Source organism: Pezoporus wallicus, unplaced genomic scaffold (assembly GCF_028554395.1).
Source record: "Pezoporus wallicus isolate ANWC-B61680 ecotype Strahan unplaced genomic scaffold, APGP_CSIRO_Pwel_v1 contig_3486, whole genome shotgun sequence".
Taxonomy (NCBI): domain Eukaryota; kingdom Metazoa; phylum Chordata; class Aves; order Psittaciformes; family Psittacidae; genus Pezoporus; species Pezoporus wallicus.
Window position 1 is genome coordinate 6,841,657 of NW_026642292.1, and position 18,754 is coordinate 6,860,410.

The 18,754-nt window shown below is 41.0% G+C and overlaps 1 protein-coding gene across 1 annotated transcript; it reads right to left on the reverse strand.

Annotated features, from left to right (window-relative positions):
• Positions 1–1,137: 1,137 nt before the first annotated feature.
• Positions 1,138–15,966, reverse strand: FAM177A1 (family with sequence similarity 177 member A1). The gene is made up of 5 exons (XM_057428408.1): positions 15,783–15,966; positions 11,536–11,712; positions 4,305–4,371; positions 2,627–2,724; positions 1,138–1,820 (listed from the first exon to the last, which is right to left on the reverse strand). The coding sequence occupies exons 1-5, from the start codon at positions 15,867–15,869 to the stop codon at positions 1,608–1,610; spliced, it is 642 nt and encodes a 213-aa protein (XP_057284391.1). The 5' UTR covers positions 15,870–15,966; the 3' UTR covers positions 1,138–1,607.
• Positions 15,967–18,754: the final 2,788 nt, after the last annotated feature.

The following is an 18,754-nucleotide window of genomic DNA, read 5'->3' on the forward strand; positions in this document are numbered from 1 at the left end:
ATACAGCTGTCAGCACCCTCTATCTTACAATTAAAGGAGGAGGCAAAGAAGAGGGTATCAAAACAGATGTCATGGAGCTGATGACTGAATCCTCTTCAGAAGATTTTCTGGTAGTGCTGGAATTCTATGGGCAGATGAGAGGAGAAAGGATTTGTGCTTTACAGGACACTAGTTGCAGCAGAGGTTGTCTGAAATACATAACTGAACCCTGGAAACTAACAGCCAAGTTACGTGACCTCTGATGTTACATCAGATTTCTCAGTTAGTTGGTAGTGGAACCAGGGACATACAGCAATACGCAACACAATTTCAGTGGAGACTTTTTTTTTTTAGAAGTACTGTTTCACATGGTAACTGGTGCAGGTTTTCTGCCCCTTGATCTAAAATGACTATAGAATAAAACTGACTGGGACACTGACATCTGATTGTCACAAAGTTAACCATTCTCCTTTCACAGGCTGCATGTAGAATGAGGGTGACTGCAGTAAAACAGACTTCACTGGCATCTGGGCTACTTAAAAGCTCTGGAGCCATCTGTGTTTCACTTAGCTAATAATCTCTGTTGTTGCAGTATTGCAACAAGTGTTTTGTTTATTTAAGAAAAAGGAGGAATCGCAAGTTTGGTTTTGGGATTTCTAGTTATTTATGTATTGTGGGGAGGGGAACATCTGCAATGGCATGTCCCTTACTGTAATTCAACATTAAACTAACAGTCCGGGTTAATTAAGTACACTGACTCTGGTAATCTATGTGTGAAAAAGTTCTTGATTGGTTCTGTACAGTGTCCTGTGGATTCAGTATCATTTAGCAAGATGTTAGTTTACTTCTCTGCACCATTCAGAGCATGTGAAGTATTAAAGCAGGTGGATCTCTTAATTCTTGGACTTCGAGTGAGAACATCCTACACAGATGCTAGTTTTCTGTACTTTGCTAGAGCACTGCATGGAACAACTGAACACTATGGGCCTCCAAGAATGCTGGTACTTGTTAATAAGTCCTTAAAGATATTTATGCCCTCCTTTAAAGTTGTTATTTAAAATAAAAATTCAGTGGACCCTTAAATCTAATTAACATTAAATGCAACATTATCTCTTGTGTGAAACAACAGGAAAAAGAAACCAAACAACATGCATACAGTGACAATAAATAGGGGAAAACAGACACTATTATAATGACTTGTGAGTTACAGAATATTGATTCCTATTAATCTATTCATAGAGAGCTGAGTTGCAAACAATGTGCAAATCAGAAATAGGTGTTTAGAAGTAGGAAACAGCCTGCATCTGCAATCCACAGGTGTAAGAGACACAGCAATTCAGGGAATTTGGGAAAGACATTTTTACCTGCTTTACACAGAAATTAGCTTACACATTCAATTGTAGACCAAATGTTTCTAGTGCAATTTTCATTTTATCTGAAGTGCCAGTTCAGCAGGATGCCTCAGCCTTCCTTAGGCAGACAGACTGAACAGACATCACCAAGCTCTCTCCTGATCAATAAGAATGCTAGAAGTTGTATTTCACTGAACAAGTATCATCCTATTTTTCCTGCTTCTTATAGTCAGAGCGTGACACCTGACACTTCTTACATCATACAGGACTTTACACTTAAGGAGGGACAGGAACCGCATCCTGTTTATCTTCCCCAATGGACTGGCAATCTCCCTCATGTTCAAAGTTTACATTCACGAATGAAGTGCATGCTGTTGCTTCAGGCTGGTCTGTCTGGACAGGAGCTTCAGCCTGTGGCTTGTTCTGCTGTTCCTGGTGCCGTCTTTCTGCTTCGTCTGACATCTTGTTTTCCTGTTCCTCCTCTTCCTCCTAAAAATGGATAACCAGATTCATAACCTACTATTTACCTCTTACACCCACTGTAAGGCTTTTCCATGACAGCATAGCAGTTCCTGTTATAAGGCAAGGACATTTGTTCCATTGGTCATCAGCTCATGATAAGGTATATTCCAGAATTCCCATTAAATAAAAAAATAAAAAACATGGGAAAAAGTGAGGATTAGGTTATGCTAAACACAAGAAAGTCACATATCCAGATAAGCAGTTTTTAAGTCAATAGCAATAATGATATTTCACTACCTGCTCTAAAGCTTTTTCGACTCTTACTACTAAAGAGCTATCAAAAATAAAAACTAAGGAGTAAAGCTGTTTCCCATCTCTTGCAAATTAAGATTATTAATTGTTGGGTTAGGGTTTTTTTTGCATAAAGCACTGGCTTCCTATCAGTCATTTCCAAAACAAATGGTAACAGCGTGTTCAATTTACCCGTGACACTTCATTGAACAAGTTCTAGAGTTGAAAGGTACATTCCTGGCAGCTGCCTCTTTACAGTGTCCAGCAACTGCTCTGTCCCAGCTTCCTCACACTGTTGACTTGAAAATGCATTGTGTAAGAGGAACAAATGGAGCAGTGGTCAGGACCCAGCCAGTTCTGAGACTGAGGAGCTTGTGGGAAAAGGCTGACGATAAGCAAGCATTAATCATGTGTCAAATGGAAACTGAAGGCAAGTAGAAACAGAGGTTTTAAAATTTCATTTTAATGCTGGAATACCAATGTTTTAAAATACCAGGGGAGGCAAGCTGGGAGAAAAGGAGTGCAAGAACCCCATCACATACCTCTCTCTTCATTCGGTAATACTCATCAATGGCATATTGGTATTTTGGTGTGCTTATCCCCAAAACAGATGCAATCTTTTCCCCAAGGAAATCACACACTAAAAAATTGAGAGGTTTACATATGATTAGTGTCTAGAAGAGAATTCTTAAACACAGGTTTATTTTAAAAGATGTAGTCATCTTTCCTGAAAGGTTTTCCATTGTATTACTTCACTCAAAAGACAAAACCACTGTTAAGCTGATCGACTTACATGTCATTATTAGCTTAATATATGAGTAACAGTTCTTTAAGATAAAGAATGAACAAAAGGAGGACATGGAAATCAGTGAATGGTTGTGCTGGTTGTTTGAATTTTACTAGTTTCAGCTTTGGATCTAGGTTTCTTTTGCTAAAGGACAATTTTAACTGAATTTTAACTGAGTATTTTTCAGTTAAAAACTACATGGCTACCAACCATAATTGCACTTGAGTCTAATGGTATCAGCAAACTGGAGAGTTATTTATTGAAACATGCATACACTATCAGTTTTAACAATGTTCTATGTTGCATATTAATGGATTAATGAAATACTTAGGTTTCAGCTGTTTCCATTTCCAAGCTGGAGGCTACATGCAGCGCTACTTTGCTGAAGCAAGTAGCTCACAAAAGTATGGAACACGAGAGCTTGTGACAGTCAGTCTCTTTACCACATTGACAGCTACAGCACTGGCTCTTGAGTAAAGGCAAGAAGTCAAATATCTTGCACTTCAAATTGCAAATCTGCCCTGAGAATGCAAATGACTTAGTCATCTTTAGGGAAAACAAGTTAGAAGTTAGCAATTGACTGCCTCAGTGAATGTTCACAATAACTCATTTTATGGATTTCCTGGCATCCAGAGCTCTGCGCAAAAGACCAGTTCAAATGACAAATGTAAGAGGCAAAACTGAAGTGGGAAGAAGGAAGTGCTAATCTTCATAACAGACATCTGAAAAAAAGGAAAGCCGTATCTACCTCTGTGTATGAAGAACAGGTGGACAAACAACAGAATTACACTGTATACAAGATAAAAAGTTTCTAAAAGTAAGGATAGGTTAATTAACAGAACAGACTGCCAGTAGTTTTTAAAAATACTCAAAATTAGGTCTATAATGACAGAAACTCCACAACATTTGTCAAAGAAAACCCAGCAATAAATATACTTTACACCTTGGGAAGAACACAAACTAGGACAAGGATTTTTAAAATGTCACAACATTTTATGAGGTCCACAGGTCAAATAAACTGCAGTGAGCTTAAGACGCCTAACAATAGCCTTATTTTTGTTTATTTTGTAACCTCAGAAGCCTGTGTAAAGCACCATGACTAGATGTGTTCTTGGGGTAATTTCTAGTTGTCTTCTTCATAAAAATGGTCAGTTTAATTACCCCAAGCAGCATTCTTTTCAGGTAACACCACACAAAACAATTCCATACAAAACCTAATAGAAAGCTGATATGCTCCCTTGCCAACACCACCCTATCTACATATGGAGAAAAAGGGGGAAAACAAAAGGGTATTTTCTGTTTGTTCTTCCATTCAGGAGTTGTTGTTTCAAAGCAAAATACAGGTTTGTAACTCACAAAGATGATTTACAGTCTGTCAATGCAACTTCCAATATTCCATTACTAGTTTACCCGAGAATTAAATAAAGCAATACCTGATAAGGTTGATGTGGCAACTCGCAGCATGTGAAACCACAAGTACGGTCCCCACGTGAGTGTTGTCTGTAAGAACAAGAGTAGTATGAATACATGATCACTATATGTTCATGGCACATGGTAATACATGCAAAAGCTCAAACAGATTGAGAAGAAAAATCTGCAGTGTTTCCTGTTTGCCAACTACCACAGTATTTTCAATTTAGAATAAGTCTATACCAGACATACATGAAGCAAAGTGTCAACATAAGATATAAATATAACCACAGTTTACATCAGGAAAAATCTGCTTCACTGGTTTTTGTTTTCCAGTCCTAGATTAGGAAATGACAAACATCCAACTCAATCCCAAGGTAACTCCTATAACTAGAAAGACCTTTCCATAATGTTCTGAATTTCATCAGGCCAAGAACAGAAGTGGGTTAATCAAATAGCCCCTTACTACAGTAATAAGAGAACTGCAAATACTGTTTACAACCAAACCTTCAAAGCGGTCCCTGAGCAAGAGGCTGCTTCCAAGTATTTACAAGCAGATATGAATTACCATTTGGAATTACCGTTCGGAATTGACTGAAGGACAAAACCAGGAAGCATGAGGGAGAGAGACAGTTACAGCATCCCTCTGAGGGAGCAATGGACAGGCTGACAGGCAAAGCACCTGCGGTGATGTGAACAAGAGGAACACAAAATGAACAAAACAGGACTTCAGTAGCGTCACCTCAAGCATTTGCATGTAAGCAAGGAAGTCTCTCTGAAGTGCCTGCACACTGAGGCACACAGCATGGGGCTAAACACAGTGTGTGGTAGGGTGTAGAGAGCTGCAGCAGTAGGATCTCGTTGAGACCCCACAGATGCAGTGGATGGCTCACATCACTGGAGTGCAGTGCAGTGGAGGGATAGAGACTCTTTAGGAAGGACAGGCTGGGAAGACAAGGAGGGGGACCTGTCCTTTGCACAGCTATGGTGAACTCACAGCCAGAGAGGAACTGCTGCAGCATCCAGGCAGACTGGGGTACTTACACACAGGAACTTAAAGATTTAGACATTAATGGCCATACACAGACTATCCTCTTCACTGAGGAAGGAGGCTGTATATCTTAAATAAAAATAAAACAAGCCACGTAATAAAAAGGAGAAGGGGCAAAACAGATTCCAAACTATCAGGGAAAAAGCTGTGGGTCTTCACTTTGTGAAAAGGCAAACTCAAATTTCACAGTGAACTTACAACATGTTTATAGTTAACAGTCTTCAAAGAGATTCAGGAAAGCTCTTTGTTATGTATTTCCCCTCAATAAGGATCTCTACAGAGGTACTTTCCTTGTGGAAAGTAGCAATTCAAAGTGTCAGCTTTTACTAAATGAAACCCATTAGCTCCACTCAGTTGCATATGTATTTATAACTTGCTGCTAAAAACTGTCTGATAGTAACCATTTTCAGTAATCTTATTTGATAGATATCTGTACAGGACACCAATATTACTGTAAATAATACAGCTACAGAGACTAGTTGATACACCTTCAGTATACCCATACACAAGCTACTTGGCGTCAGTGCTTTCCAAGCATAGCCTCTAAAATCAGTGCCGCAAGAAACTGTCTGTCAAGCCAGACACTCAAGTTGGGCAAGGCTGAAAAACGCCAGAAGTTATATAGTTTTGGCAGTGGGAACAGAAAATGTCCTGCCAAGGTGAAAGTAAGGAAACCCAGCTGCTATCCTGCCTGCACAAAAGCACCTCCAGCTTGTGGATTACACGCTCAGTTGGCAGACAGGCTAACAACAATCATTTTGGAGTTTGCTCAGTTGAAGAAGTCAAGGAAAGTGCTGTAAAAGCTTGTTGCCACAGGTGCAAATAATGACACTAAGGCGGCTCTGTACAATCCTTCCTAATGAGGTGAACAAGGTTAAAAAACATTCACACAGTGCACAGGACAAACAGGAGCCTTGCTGTGCCACTGTGAGCAAGTAGCTACAAGACATTTAAGAGTGAAAAAGCAAGCTGAACAATGTAACAGAAGTAGCTCAGAACATTCTAGGGTGTTTGTGGTATAACACAAATGCAGCGATCACCAGAGGTTCGGCAGACACAGAGGCTCCATCTATTCCTGCTCTCCGCCCCCCCCGACAATTAAATAACAGTTTGGTATGTTAGGAACACTTCTAAATTCAGCTTCATGGAAATCTCTGCTTTCTGACAAAGCCCAACCGGAGACTTTTTCACCCCCACGATGAAAGGATTTGCCAGTCCCCTCAGTTTAAAAAAGGAGCATTCTTTTGGGGGTCTCAAAAGGCAATACAAAACCATAAGAGAAGCTACTACACACAAATTCAGCAGGGGAAAGATGGCAAGAACAACCAGGAACAAAGGAACACATCCAAGAAGTATTTCCCTCCTTCCTCCTTACTTCCTCAGTGCAAGCTTGGGTGGTTTCCAGAGCACCTTGGGGATCAAAGCAGCAATGGTGAATGTGGGGCAAGGAGAGGTACTAGAGAAAAGCAGAACAGTTCAGGTGATATGAACAGGACTGTTAGGCAACAGCTCAGTATGAAGTAGCTTTAATACACTGAGTGATACTGGAAAACAGTACCCAAGTCAGACCCTATTAGCGTTCAGTAGGAACCACATACCCAGATCCTGTATGTCAACCTCCTTTGGCCAGAGAAGCCTTAACATTCAGTCTTTAATCAATGCAAGGACACTGTAATACTGTATTTCTTGGCTGGAAACAAGGAACAGCAGTATGGAACACAGGACACTGGTTCATTGTAAGGGCACAGTATTCTTCCTGCCATCAGTCTCTTCAGTATTCATTTTTACAATGCCTGATTATACTATTGAGCTATCCTGACTTCACCTTGTTGTCTAAAATTAAAAACACAATGGTTATGACAACTGTTTTTTAAACTGCAAAAATTCTCAACATACAATTTTAATCCAACTACTGCATTTTAAGTAGGAATGAACAGAATGGATTCGATCATTGATAAAACCAAGAGGGCTCTGGTTCAACAACTAAACATGATTTTGTTTCCTAGTATGGGGCTGCTGAAGGGAGCAAACACCCACTTCCTTGAACTTCCAAGCGCTCCATGTCCCCAAACAATCCACATCTATATTTATTTCTGCCAGATTTCAGTCCCTAGTAACACCTGAACTTTCCAAAGAACGTAGGGTTTCTTTTTGCAGAGAAATGACAAAATGAGGAAAAGAATAATTTTCCGAGTCAAGAAAAATCAAATCCCGTATTTAAGAGTTAATGTGTCACCAAATAGATACTTTTCCATTGTTTACTGTGCCAAGATGCTTTTTAAATCAGTTTAGTTATTGAGTGATCATTGCTATAACAGGTCCTTCAGCATACGCACCGTGTAAAACTGTGGCATCTAACACAAGCCAATTAAACCAAGATCTGGAACACACACCATCCTTCATCAAAAAGCTCCTACTATATCACAAGTTGCTAGTACTTGGCCAGTGACTATGTTTGTCTCTCATCCACAAATTCTTAAAAGGAAATTACAGTTAGACAGTCCTCAAGAGAAGGCTTTTTGCTATTTGAAGTTAAGCTCCTTTTAACTACAGGACATCAAGATAATCTTCCTTCAAGAATGTGATTCAATCTTTCTGAGCACTGAAGGTCAATAAAATTAAATCTCTTCTGGAGCTCTGTTGCAGAGGTGTACTCGGGATGAATTTTAAGGTTATCACCAACAGCTACATTGCTTCCAGTCGCTCTGCAAAGACTTATTCCACTTTCTGCCTACTCATGTAATAAGTGAATGAAACAAAGAGTTTATAGCAAGTCACACTCCAGAGATGAACAGAAAGAGCATCTTCTAGAACAGGTTAGAGAAATTTGATTACTACAAAATAAAGTTTTGGTGAACAGAAACAAAAAGAGATTTGTGTATAATGTGTAAGCATCTAAATTTTAGAACAGAAGACTCAGTTAAAATTAAAGTATTTATGTTACTAAAGCATTTATGTTATTAAAACATTTAAACTTTGAGAACACTCAGATAATACCGAGTGCTATTATCTACAAAATCCAGGTAAAAATGTATTAAGCATACCATGTGTTCTAGATTCAACTCACGCTTAAAAAAAAAAAAAAAAAAAGATAAACCAAAACAACAGAATGGATACTCCAGTCCAAGAATCTTCCTGAACTCAGTGCTCACCTATACAACAAGCACCAGAATCATTGTTTCAAAGCAAAATTTAAGACCTACTACTTTCTGAGAACTTGTTTTGTTCTGAGGGGCAGCAGTCCATCACACTGCTTTGGTTATCATATTACCAGGATATATACATGTTATTTTGCTTACTAAGAAAGGCATCATCGTTTGCTTAGCTCTGAAACACAATTAAACCAAGGTACTTACTGAAGATATTCTTTACAATGTGGCAAAATATTTGTTTCCCTTACAGTCATCAGAAGCTGCCAGGATGCCAATACCAGCTGAGCTCTGAAATTTCATGATGCAAAGTTTCTATTCAAAACATTAAATGAGCATTTTCTAAAAATAAATCGGACCAAAAAAAGCTATTACTTGCAACATACTTTTTCGTGTCCCAACTGAGATAACAAGTTTTAGACATGCTGGTCTCAGCAAACTGACTGTTTAATTGCTTTTATAGAAATCCTACAATAAGAACATTTTTAAGGCAGCAGTTCGCTAAAATGTCAAAGCTCAGCTTGGACTAACATTTCTTCATTAAGTGGCTCAGCTGGGATACATGAAGCAGGCAGCAGATAAGGCAAACTTCACTTAATGCAACCCTTGGTCTAATCAAGTTTATTCTGTCAGGGTACAAAGCAATACATGTAAGGCATACTGTGCTCCACAATAAACTATTCTGGGTTTGGGGGTCCTTTTATTAAAAAGCATAATAAAATTAAGGATTTCATAAACTATAAGAGGAGAATAAAGCTATCTTAACTGTGCCATACAATGTACTCCTTAGTATTCTGAATAAAAAACCAAAAATCCTTATTAGGTAAGCAGGAGAAGGGTCACAGAGCATTCCTGGCTGCTGTGCATGTTTGAGGGCTCTTCAGTTAAGTGTCCATTTGTACAGCACGTCTCTTGCCTCACAACATGTAAGCCCAGGCTTGTGAGCCTCCCACCACTGCACCACAGTGGAACTCTTCAGAGGAAACTCTTCAGGGAACTCTGCAGAGGAAACTGCACAAAAAATTACACAGATCTGGTCCCCTGCCAATCATAGTTGAGGAAAAAAAAAAATCTCATACATACCCATGGATATCTGACATGACCTGCATAGTGGGGAACAGACCTGGCCTTGAAGATACCTGGACATTACCATGATATTCAGTAAGTTTCACAGTTCTTGCACTTCTTGGAGTAGGTCCTTAGGGAGGAAAAGAAAAACAAACCCAACACCCAGCAAGGCACCTTAACATCTAGCCACTGGTTTTGAATATTTATTTTCAGACTATAGCTAAAGTATTTATTGAACATTTATTTTCAGACTATAAACTTCAGGTGTACTTTATACTGATAATATCCTACCTGCTCCCAGGCTAATATTACTCTTTATTGTACACCAGAACTGCCTAGCAAGAAACAGGCCATCAGTCCCTCCAAGATGAAATGCACAGCTTCACCCATGAATCACTAGCAACTCCAATCCCAGCTGAATTCCCAGTCTCACTGCAGCTCAGCCCTCAAACCATTTTTTGGGCTTTTTTTTCCCCTGTCTTTCAGATAAATTCATTTTACAGAAAGGAAAAACAGAGGAACTGATTGACAGTCCTTCCTAAAGCAAACTCCTTACTGTTCCCCACTTCTTCAAAAGAGAATCAGCAGAAAGTCAAACTCTTCACTGCAGTTCCTTCAACAAAGCCACGCTCTCCCAGGATGGATATACATATAAATAAATACAGGGCCAACTACTGTATATTAAACAGAGAGCTTCAACCACATTTCTTAATTATGGGTTCTAAACTGATGATGCAGAAGTCACTTCAACAGCAATATGAAGCAGATAGCAGGGTACTGGTTTTGGTGCATGCAAAGACTCTTATCAGAAGCATCGAAACAAGCAGCTCCATGCTGGCATTTGCTTCCAGCATGCAAGCAGGCAGGACTAGCCACTGCACAAAGGAGTGACTCACAGCTGCCTGACCACACTCCAGCACATCAGAAAGGATCCAGCCTCTATCTCAGTACAGGCAAAAAAGCCCAGAGAGGGACAGGAAGGGAGCCCCACCAGCAGGCAGGGAGTAGGACTGCAGACCCAATTCATTGCGGTAAGCATTGTTGCAGGAGGGTAAAAAAGTTTGCAAACTTAAGAAGTTTGGGACACCAGTTTGTGGGGGTGCCATAAAAGAAACATGAGACTAGGGATGTGCACAGATGAAGAGAAGGATGCAGATCATCTCTGGGACCGGCTGCCAGAGGGCAGAGAACTGCTGCTGCCAAAGCTGCCACACATGGCTGAGAGCTTCGCAGATACAGTATCACGACAGATCGTCAGACACACGAGCAGAATAAAACATTATATATTTCATTTTACCTCTAAGCATAGATCCAGAATCATTGACAAACAGGAAAATGTATTTCAGCAGCTGTAATACACACTACTGGAGACAGCTTTACCTGTCAAAACCTCACCTGAATTCGGACCAATAAATGGAGACTCCTCCATTCACAGATTGAGCAACACCTTAACAGCTTAGAAGGCAGATGAAAATTACATACACAGACTAGGCAGATGTTCTAAAAGCTGTTCTTGATACATCATGAATTACACCAGTTTTCCTTTATTTCTGTAAGTCATCTATTTCTTTCCCTTCTAACATTTTTAATTATATCTAATTGCCAGTATGGTAACATCATAACACGGAGAGGTTCAGCTCTCCACTGTCACCAAACGTAAGGAAACAACTGCCCTCCCTGCCCATTTTTTAGACAACAGTACAAATCAAGGAGACACCACTCAAATATTATGAGAGGAAGACATGCTGGAGAGGACAGTCTAGAACCGTGAAGAAATTAAACCCACTTCCAAGTAGCATGGCTACTTTAGTGCAGGGCAACTCCAAGACAAAACTTCTCAGGAATACTTCTCACAGACTTCTCAGTGCCTAGAGCCAATCAAATTAAGGGAATGTTTAATAGTACACCAGATTTGTGTCACAAAAATTAAAGTATGAAATGTGGGCAGTTACCCAGTAAACCAGAAGTATCAAGTAAAATACCTACAGGATCTACAGGTGGCAACAGGTCTTTTTTCTCTTGTTCATCTTCCTCTTCATCTGTGCTATATTCTTCCATTGTTTCTCCACTTGCAAAATGAATAACCCTCCTTGGAATTTTCTTCTTCTTTCCTATGACACCCAGCTCCACATTCTCAAAGCCTCTATCTCCATTTGTAAGTTGCTATAATGAAGAAAAAAAGAATCATTATATCAGGTACGTACTTCTGGAACTAGAAAAGTTCCCCCTTAAAAAACTTAGATATTTACATTATTTTAGAATGATTAGTGTATACAGTGGACATTTGCAAGAGCTTGGCTGCAGGTAAAAGATGGAAACATTACTGTTTGCAGATACATAAAAACTGATCTCATCGTTAAAAATAACCAGGAGGTAAGTGCTTTCACTTCAGCATGGACAGGGGGTATCAAAAACAACTGTTCTGGAAGAGCACTGTGTTATGCAGGACTTTCTTAGCAGGACACTTTAAATATTTTACTGAACACCTAAGTGTTACATTTAAATCTGTCCTTGGCTTTGGAATACCTAGTGAAATTAATCAAGCAATTCATAAGCTGTAGCCATCTTTTTGCAAGCTTAGGCAGACACCTCTAGCACTGGAATTGAATGAGGATAATGAAGCAGCCAGGCTCAAGCTTTAAAAAGATGCATCAAGGAATCTGCTTCTTTGGGCTTTCATCGGCAATCACAATTAGTACACGGGACCATGCTAAAAGAACAACACGCAGTTTTGTGGCTAAGGACATATAAAAAGAGAAGTACAATGTCTGGTTTTGTTCTTCCAGCTGCTGAATACTACAATGCAGTCTTTGGGCCACAAGCATTAAAAAAAATATACTTCTAGTTCAAAGGCCAATCGATAATTCTTTATGCTAGTAACTCCTGCAGCCAGAGAATGTAAGGAAGCTTTTGTGCTGTAGCTATCGAAACGAGCCTTCACCTTATAGTGCTTTCAGACACTACTGCATCAAATGCATAAAACCCCTCTGAAAACACTTCTGTAATGCAGAGAAGGACACAGAGGCCAGAAATGCCAAGCACATGTTTTTAATATACCGTGAAGGTTTTTAAATATGCACGAGCTCCTATAATTGGAAACCATATCATAAGGAGTGAGATGTGTGTATGTGTACATAGAATTCAGGTTGCACAAAAGGGGCACATTCCAGTTTTCAAATGGCAATTGCCTATGCAAACTTCACAGTCTCCAAGGTTACAATCCAAAATTATTAATGAGAATATATATTTTATCACATAAAGCCATCCCTTAATTTTTGCAAGTGCAGCATCACCATTCCCATCTCTTACACTAGATTACATGAATCAGCTGTGCAACACAAACAGGCTTGGTTAGCTGGGAAAGCCAGTGGGACAGAAGGGGGCTGTGGGGAGCAGAATGGCTTCCTTCATTCCAGGCACAGATTTTTCCCGTGCCCATAGAGAAGAGGGAGGGAAGGTAAAGATCATGTGCCCAGCTCTACAAAGCAGAGAGGGAGTGCACACATTCATCATCCTTAGCCCTTGTACCACTGCTTCCCAAAACTGCAAGTCATTTCAGCTTCCCTTAGCATTTCTGTAGCTACTGTGGCACATTTTGGGCATTTTCCTGGAAGAGCAGAGCAGAATGAAGCAGCAAGTCCTCAATGGGGTAGTTCAGCTGAAACAGCATTACATTTTCATGCAGAATTACATTTTCATGTAGAAAGACAGAACTGACTATATGGGGCCCAGTGTACTCTCTCTGCTACATACCAGTCTTGGGAACATAGCAGGAGCAGAAGAGCAAAGCTACAAAAATATGAATGCTAAAAACAGCGAGGCAACCTCAGCACAAGGAGCATGCCTTGCTGCTCCTATAAAAGCAGGCACCACTTACTGTGACTCAGTTCTGTATTTTTTTTGAGCAAAGAGCACCACAGAATCAGCCTTCTATGAACATTTCACGCTCTTTTCTTGGCATCGTACAATGATGCCATTTTTCATGTTTAGTCACAGTGCTGAAGAGCACTATAACTTGCAGCATGGCATCACAAATATTACTGTGATTAACAACAGCATGCAACATGAGCCTCTCCTTAGAGCTCCTCTAAAGGCACAGTCTGATTTTGGCTCATTTAACCCAAATGCTTCAAATATTTCAACTTAGAAAAAACCTGCAGATAACATTTAAAGTTGAAAAGGCAGGCTTCAATTCCCTGCACGCCCATCCCACACTCCATTTACTCTACCTACAGTAAACAGCTCCATATAGCTGGTACAGGTACAAAGTTTTAGGCAAATGCAGCTGTTCAAGACAGTAAGGATTCATCAAGGAATGATGAATCTCACTTCCTTAGTAATCCAGTTCAGAGTTCTAAATTATCAAATAAAAGCAACATATATCAGCTGTTGTTTTGGTTGTTATCTAATCAACAAACCTGGATGTGGGTTTTAGTCATCACTGTAGCATTTGTCCTTCTAATTTCTACATGCATGATCAATAAAAGCCAGCTCTCCCAGCTGCAGGCAGAAAGTTCAACAATGGTAAATTGTATTTATCGTTCCAAAACTGTGGCAACACAGATGTACTCTAGAATTGTCAGCTAGGCTCACTTTATAGCACAAATGACACAGTTATCTCCTGTCTGAGGCTTCACACTTTCGATCTTCCTTTACAAACTTGATCTTCTTTTCCAATTTAAGAAGTTGTTACAAAGATCATCCCTCTAGTCCACACTTCGGTCAGGTTGCCACCTCATTTCTTCCACGCATTTTTTCCCTTTCCACCGCATCACATGGATGTTGAAAGACAGCCCTGTCTTAACCTCATGCTGCAGAAGTATTTACTTTGGCTTCTATTCTGGCAGCTATCAGACACAAAGGCCAGTCATTCTTGCACTTTTGCCACACCAGGTATGTTCGTAAGGTGCTTGGTGAATGCTGTAAAGCAACTTCCTTTTAGACGTCCCTTTTGAAATTTTTCTTGACTTTACAGCACCCATACAAACCTTGCCCGTCAGAAAGTCAGCATCTGAAACTGCTGCTCCTTGTTCACCCTCCTTACACCACTCTCTTATCTCACCCTTTGGACAGAGACTGCGAGAGAGCTCGGCATGCTTTGACAGGAAGTACAACACTGAGCACAACAGAATGGCAGTCCACGTCCCAGATGCCAAGATAAATAAATGATGATTAAGGATGGGGTGTGTCAGTACACCTGCAGGTAAGCTAGCAGAGCTCACATAACTAGTATTAGGTGATGCAACTGACACAAACCTTCATCAAGGAAAGGAAAAAGAAAAGCAAAAAATAACAGGGAAAACAGACTATTCACTTCAGCATCTTTTAATCTGTCAGACTGGGGTATCCTTACAAGAGCTCATGACCCGAAATGCCCAAATCTGTGATGTCCGCTGTCCCTCAGAAAGATGAGTAACTCAACTTGCACAGATCTGCTGACCTGACAGTGCTACTTACTAGAAGGCTGGTAATAGCTAATGAGAAACATCTCCACCCATGCATGCTGTCTTGACTGCCTTACTGATTTCATTTGGGTTAATTCTGGGGCTTGGGGATTTTTGGGGATCTGGTTTTGGGGGGGTTGGTTGGTTGTTTTCTTTTCATACAGCTTGACCTTCCACCCCTTTGTTTCAACTGACATTAAACAGCGTGTCGATGAAAGAAGGTAAGAGAATAACAGAGCCACAGGACGACTGTAAGAAATGACAATTCTTTGAGAAGGCACCATGATCGGTGAAGGTGCAGTGCATAGCGGAGGCTGGGGCAGGGTAGAACGGCTCACCAGGTTACACTTAATTAAGAGCTGGTGTCCCTGACCATCTCCAACGCCTTCTCCACCTTGGCAGCGCAGAGGGAAGCTGAAACCTGCCTCAATTTAATATTCATCAGGCTCGTTTGTAAGAAGCATTATGTGCCGGTGAACGAGAGACACCGGAGACACGCGTGCCTGCCGTGCCGACTGTCATTACCGAGAGCTGTAGAGCAGGCTGACAGACCGACCTCCCTCCCCCGCGGCCAGACCACACCAGCCACAGCGGACAACCGGCCGCCGCCGGGCCCCCGCTCCTGCACACCCGAGAGCGTGAGGCCGGGGCCGGGCCCGGGCCCCAGCGCCCCCGCCAGCCCGCCGCGGCCAGAGAGGCCTCGCCTGCTCCCCGAAGCGGCCTTCTCCCGGGTGGCCCGGCCGGGAGGGTCCGGGGAGAGGCCGCCCCACCAACCCTGGCCCCCCTCACCTGCTCAGGCTCCATGGCGCAGGCAGCAGCCGCGGCGCCGGCGGCGGGCGCGCAGTAGAGGGTGATGGCGGACAGCCCCTGCTCCATCCTCCCGCCCGCCGCGGCGCCGGGGGAGGGCGGCAGCGGGCCCGCCGCGGCCCAGGGAGGCGAGCAGCCGGCCGGCACCACCCATCACCACCGCCCGCCGGGGCGGCGCTTCCAGCCGCCCTGCGCTCGAGGCGTGGGGGGCCCCCAGGGGCCCGCTCTGCTCCCAGCTGGAGACCGGCGGGGAGGCTAGAGGCAATGGGGGTGCCAGGCACAGCCATATCTACCTACAGCAGGAAGCTTACCCCCTCTGTGAAGAGATGAAACTATGCGTGTTGTGGGGAAATACACGTCATCCTCCTACAATATTGTAGAAATGTGCAAAATAATAGAAGAATGGTCCGAGAAACACATAAAGCTACTTGACAGGATCTAGGAGTTCTTCTGTGTGTCTCAAAAGCCAAGTTGCTACTTAAGCCTTTAAGTACATGGTCATTTTACACATTTTAAAAGCCAAGCCACAGAACAAGAAAGAAAGGGAAACCAAAAGGTGCCTGGGCCCTGGTGGCGTGCCCGTGTGAGAAAATAACATTTATTCCCAGCAGGCAAGAACAACTGTTTGCCAGGCAATTGGTTTGCTTAGCTACTCCAGCACAGACCTCGAGTCCTTTTCTCTCCTGTTTGTGCTGAGGCCTCCTTGCCGCTGGTGATGGCTATCAAACCTGCCAGAAAATGGTTCTGGGGTAGTTGTTACGCATGGCACTTGCTGGCTGTTTTACATTGCCTCTCCTGAGCTCAGGCAAACAGATCACCAGTTCAGAATAATAACTCAACATACAGACCATAATAGCTTCTGTTCTCCTGCAACTCCAGGATTTTCTTCTAAATACTGTGCTCTGGAGGGTCCATAACCATGAAAGAAATTACGGCCATGCTCCCTAAAATGTTCTCCCATAAAGCTATGAGAGCATTTTACAGGTGCTCCTATACAGGAGAATTCTTCCTTTTGAATGCCTCTGACATAAACCTACATGTATATATACACCCAGACACACACATACACATGTATATATATAAAAATCTTGGTAACTTTATGCAGTCATACCAAGCAGGCTCCAAAGTTGTTTCTACCTGGCACATTAAGGTAAGAGCAATATACTGCTGTTTATTCCAACCTATACTTTAGAAATAATAATTTTCATATATAACACTTTAAAGTTAATGCCCTTGCCAACACACAACTAGTGACAGTTTGGTTCCTGTCAGGTAGCAGCAGTAATAGTTTGGAAATGCTGAAACTGAAGACTAAATGTATGCAATGAATTGCAAATAGAAATTAATTGTTGGTAACTGGACAGTCTGAGCCAGTCCAGAAGCACAGTGCTTCACCATTCATCCTCAATACACCTATTAATGTTTAATCTCCATCAAAAGCATTCAAGTTAACGATCCGGTTTCTCCTATAGAATGCATTCCTAACCCAGATTTATTTACTACTCTTTGCTGCATAGCTTTTGTGTGTTACATTGGTTCATACTGCTCAAGAACTGAAATGATTAAAAGAACTGAACAGTTTTAGTAAAAAACACTTAAGTAGCTGAGGACAGCTGGCCAAGCTGGTGACATGAAAGGCTTCATTCTTTTGTTGTATTTAAAATATTAAGACCCAACTTAACTAGTCCTTTTACAGACTAATGCTATGCATAAAATGATCCACTGTAGGTAAATAGCATAGCTGAAGATTTTTCAGCATCCCATACACTGAACATACATACAACTAATTGCACATATGACACTTCCACATTATAAACTAAGTTACTGCACATCTTGCTTTATTAGCACAGGAGCATAACTACCAATAGAATCTATCCGCTGTCAGCTGTGTTAGCTGCCACCTCAAAGAACTGGCTGACAGAGGGACACACCTGTTTTAATCACTGCATTTGAACACCTCTTAATTACTGCATTTGATTCTTACCTAAACAACAGAGATGGGTGTCCATTTACAACCCAAGCACTCTCCAGTATATTAAAATAAATTCTTAATATATCTCCTTGCCTTAAGATAAGGCTGAAAGATCTTACCATATTTGCCAAGATGTATGTTGGATTTCAAGGTCCATCTGGTCTACCTAGTTTCTCAAGTGTGCCTGTAGATTCCACCCTTTTGAGATCAACACAGTAAACTGGAATATTAAAAGAAAAAATGCTGTAGGAAACTAAAATCAGATTGTAGCTGAGTTGGGGTAATACACTGAGTCAGATACAACTAGCTGGGTCTGGTTTAAGTTCAGTACCAGCACAGAATCCCTACATACTAAGTATGTATTAGAACTTATCTCCATGATGAAAGAACCACTTAATTGGCAGGCTGGTATAAAGATTAATCTTCAGCTTGAAAACTACATACCCATATGGCTTTAGTTACTTCTTTGTGTACAGGGGAAGAACAGTAATGTTCTTAAGCAGAAAGGTTTGTACAAACCGGAGCACAGCACATCCATCTTCTACAAATGCTTCAAAGAAAATACCTGAGCAGCAACAGCACATTTCAGATACTGGATCATTCTTACAGTATCAATGCCAAATATGAGCTAAAACAGCCATTAGAAACAACTCAAACAAAGGAAATCATGCAATTACATACTGATAAAGGACAGTTATGAAAACTGAAGAAACAGGCCATTCCTTTGTTTATAACCACTTAAATTTTATTTTACAGTGTATTTGTGACATTTTATGTTACTATAACCAAAGATCACGGTTGTTTACAAATATAATGGCTGCCATTTGATGTAAACAATTAAAAAGTCTCTAAATATTAAATTTTTACATAATGATTTTGTTCTATTAAATTTAATTACTCTTTGTGCCATCAGTTATTAGTGGAGAGGAACTAATTTAAGCAAAAATAGTTTTCAGAAATTAGATGTAGAAACTGAGAAGCT

What these genes read in the sequence shown, in the direction of transcription:
- FAM177A1 (XM_057428408.1), bottom strand. Translation starts at nt 15,869, where the DNA reads ATGGAGCAGGGGCTGTCCGCCATCACCCTCTACTGCGCGCCCGCCGCC. An exon ending in GCGCCATGGAGCCTGAGCAG is followed by an intron (nt 11,713 to 15,782) that starts GTGAGGGGGGCC and finishes TCTTCATTATAG; the next exon opens with CAACTTACAAATGGAGATAG. An exon ending in TGCCACATCAACCTTATCAG is followed by an intron (nt 2,725 to 4,304) that starts GTATTGCTTTAT and finishes TCAATTTTTTAG; the next exon opens with TGTGTGATTTCCTTGGGGAA.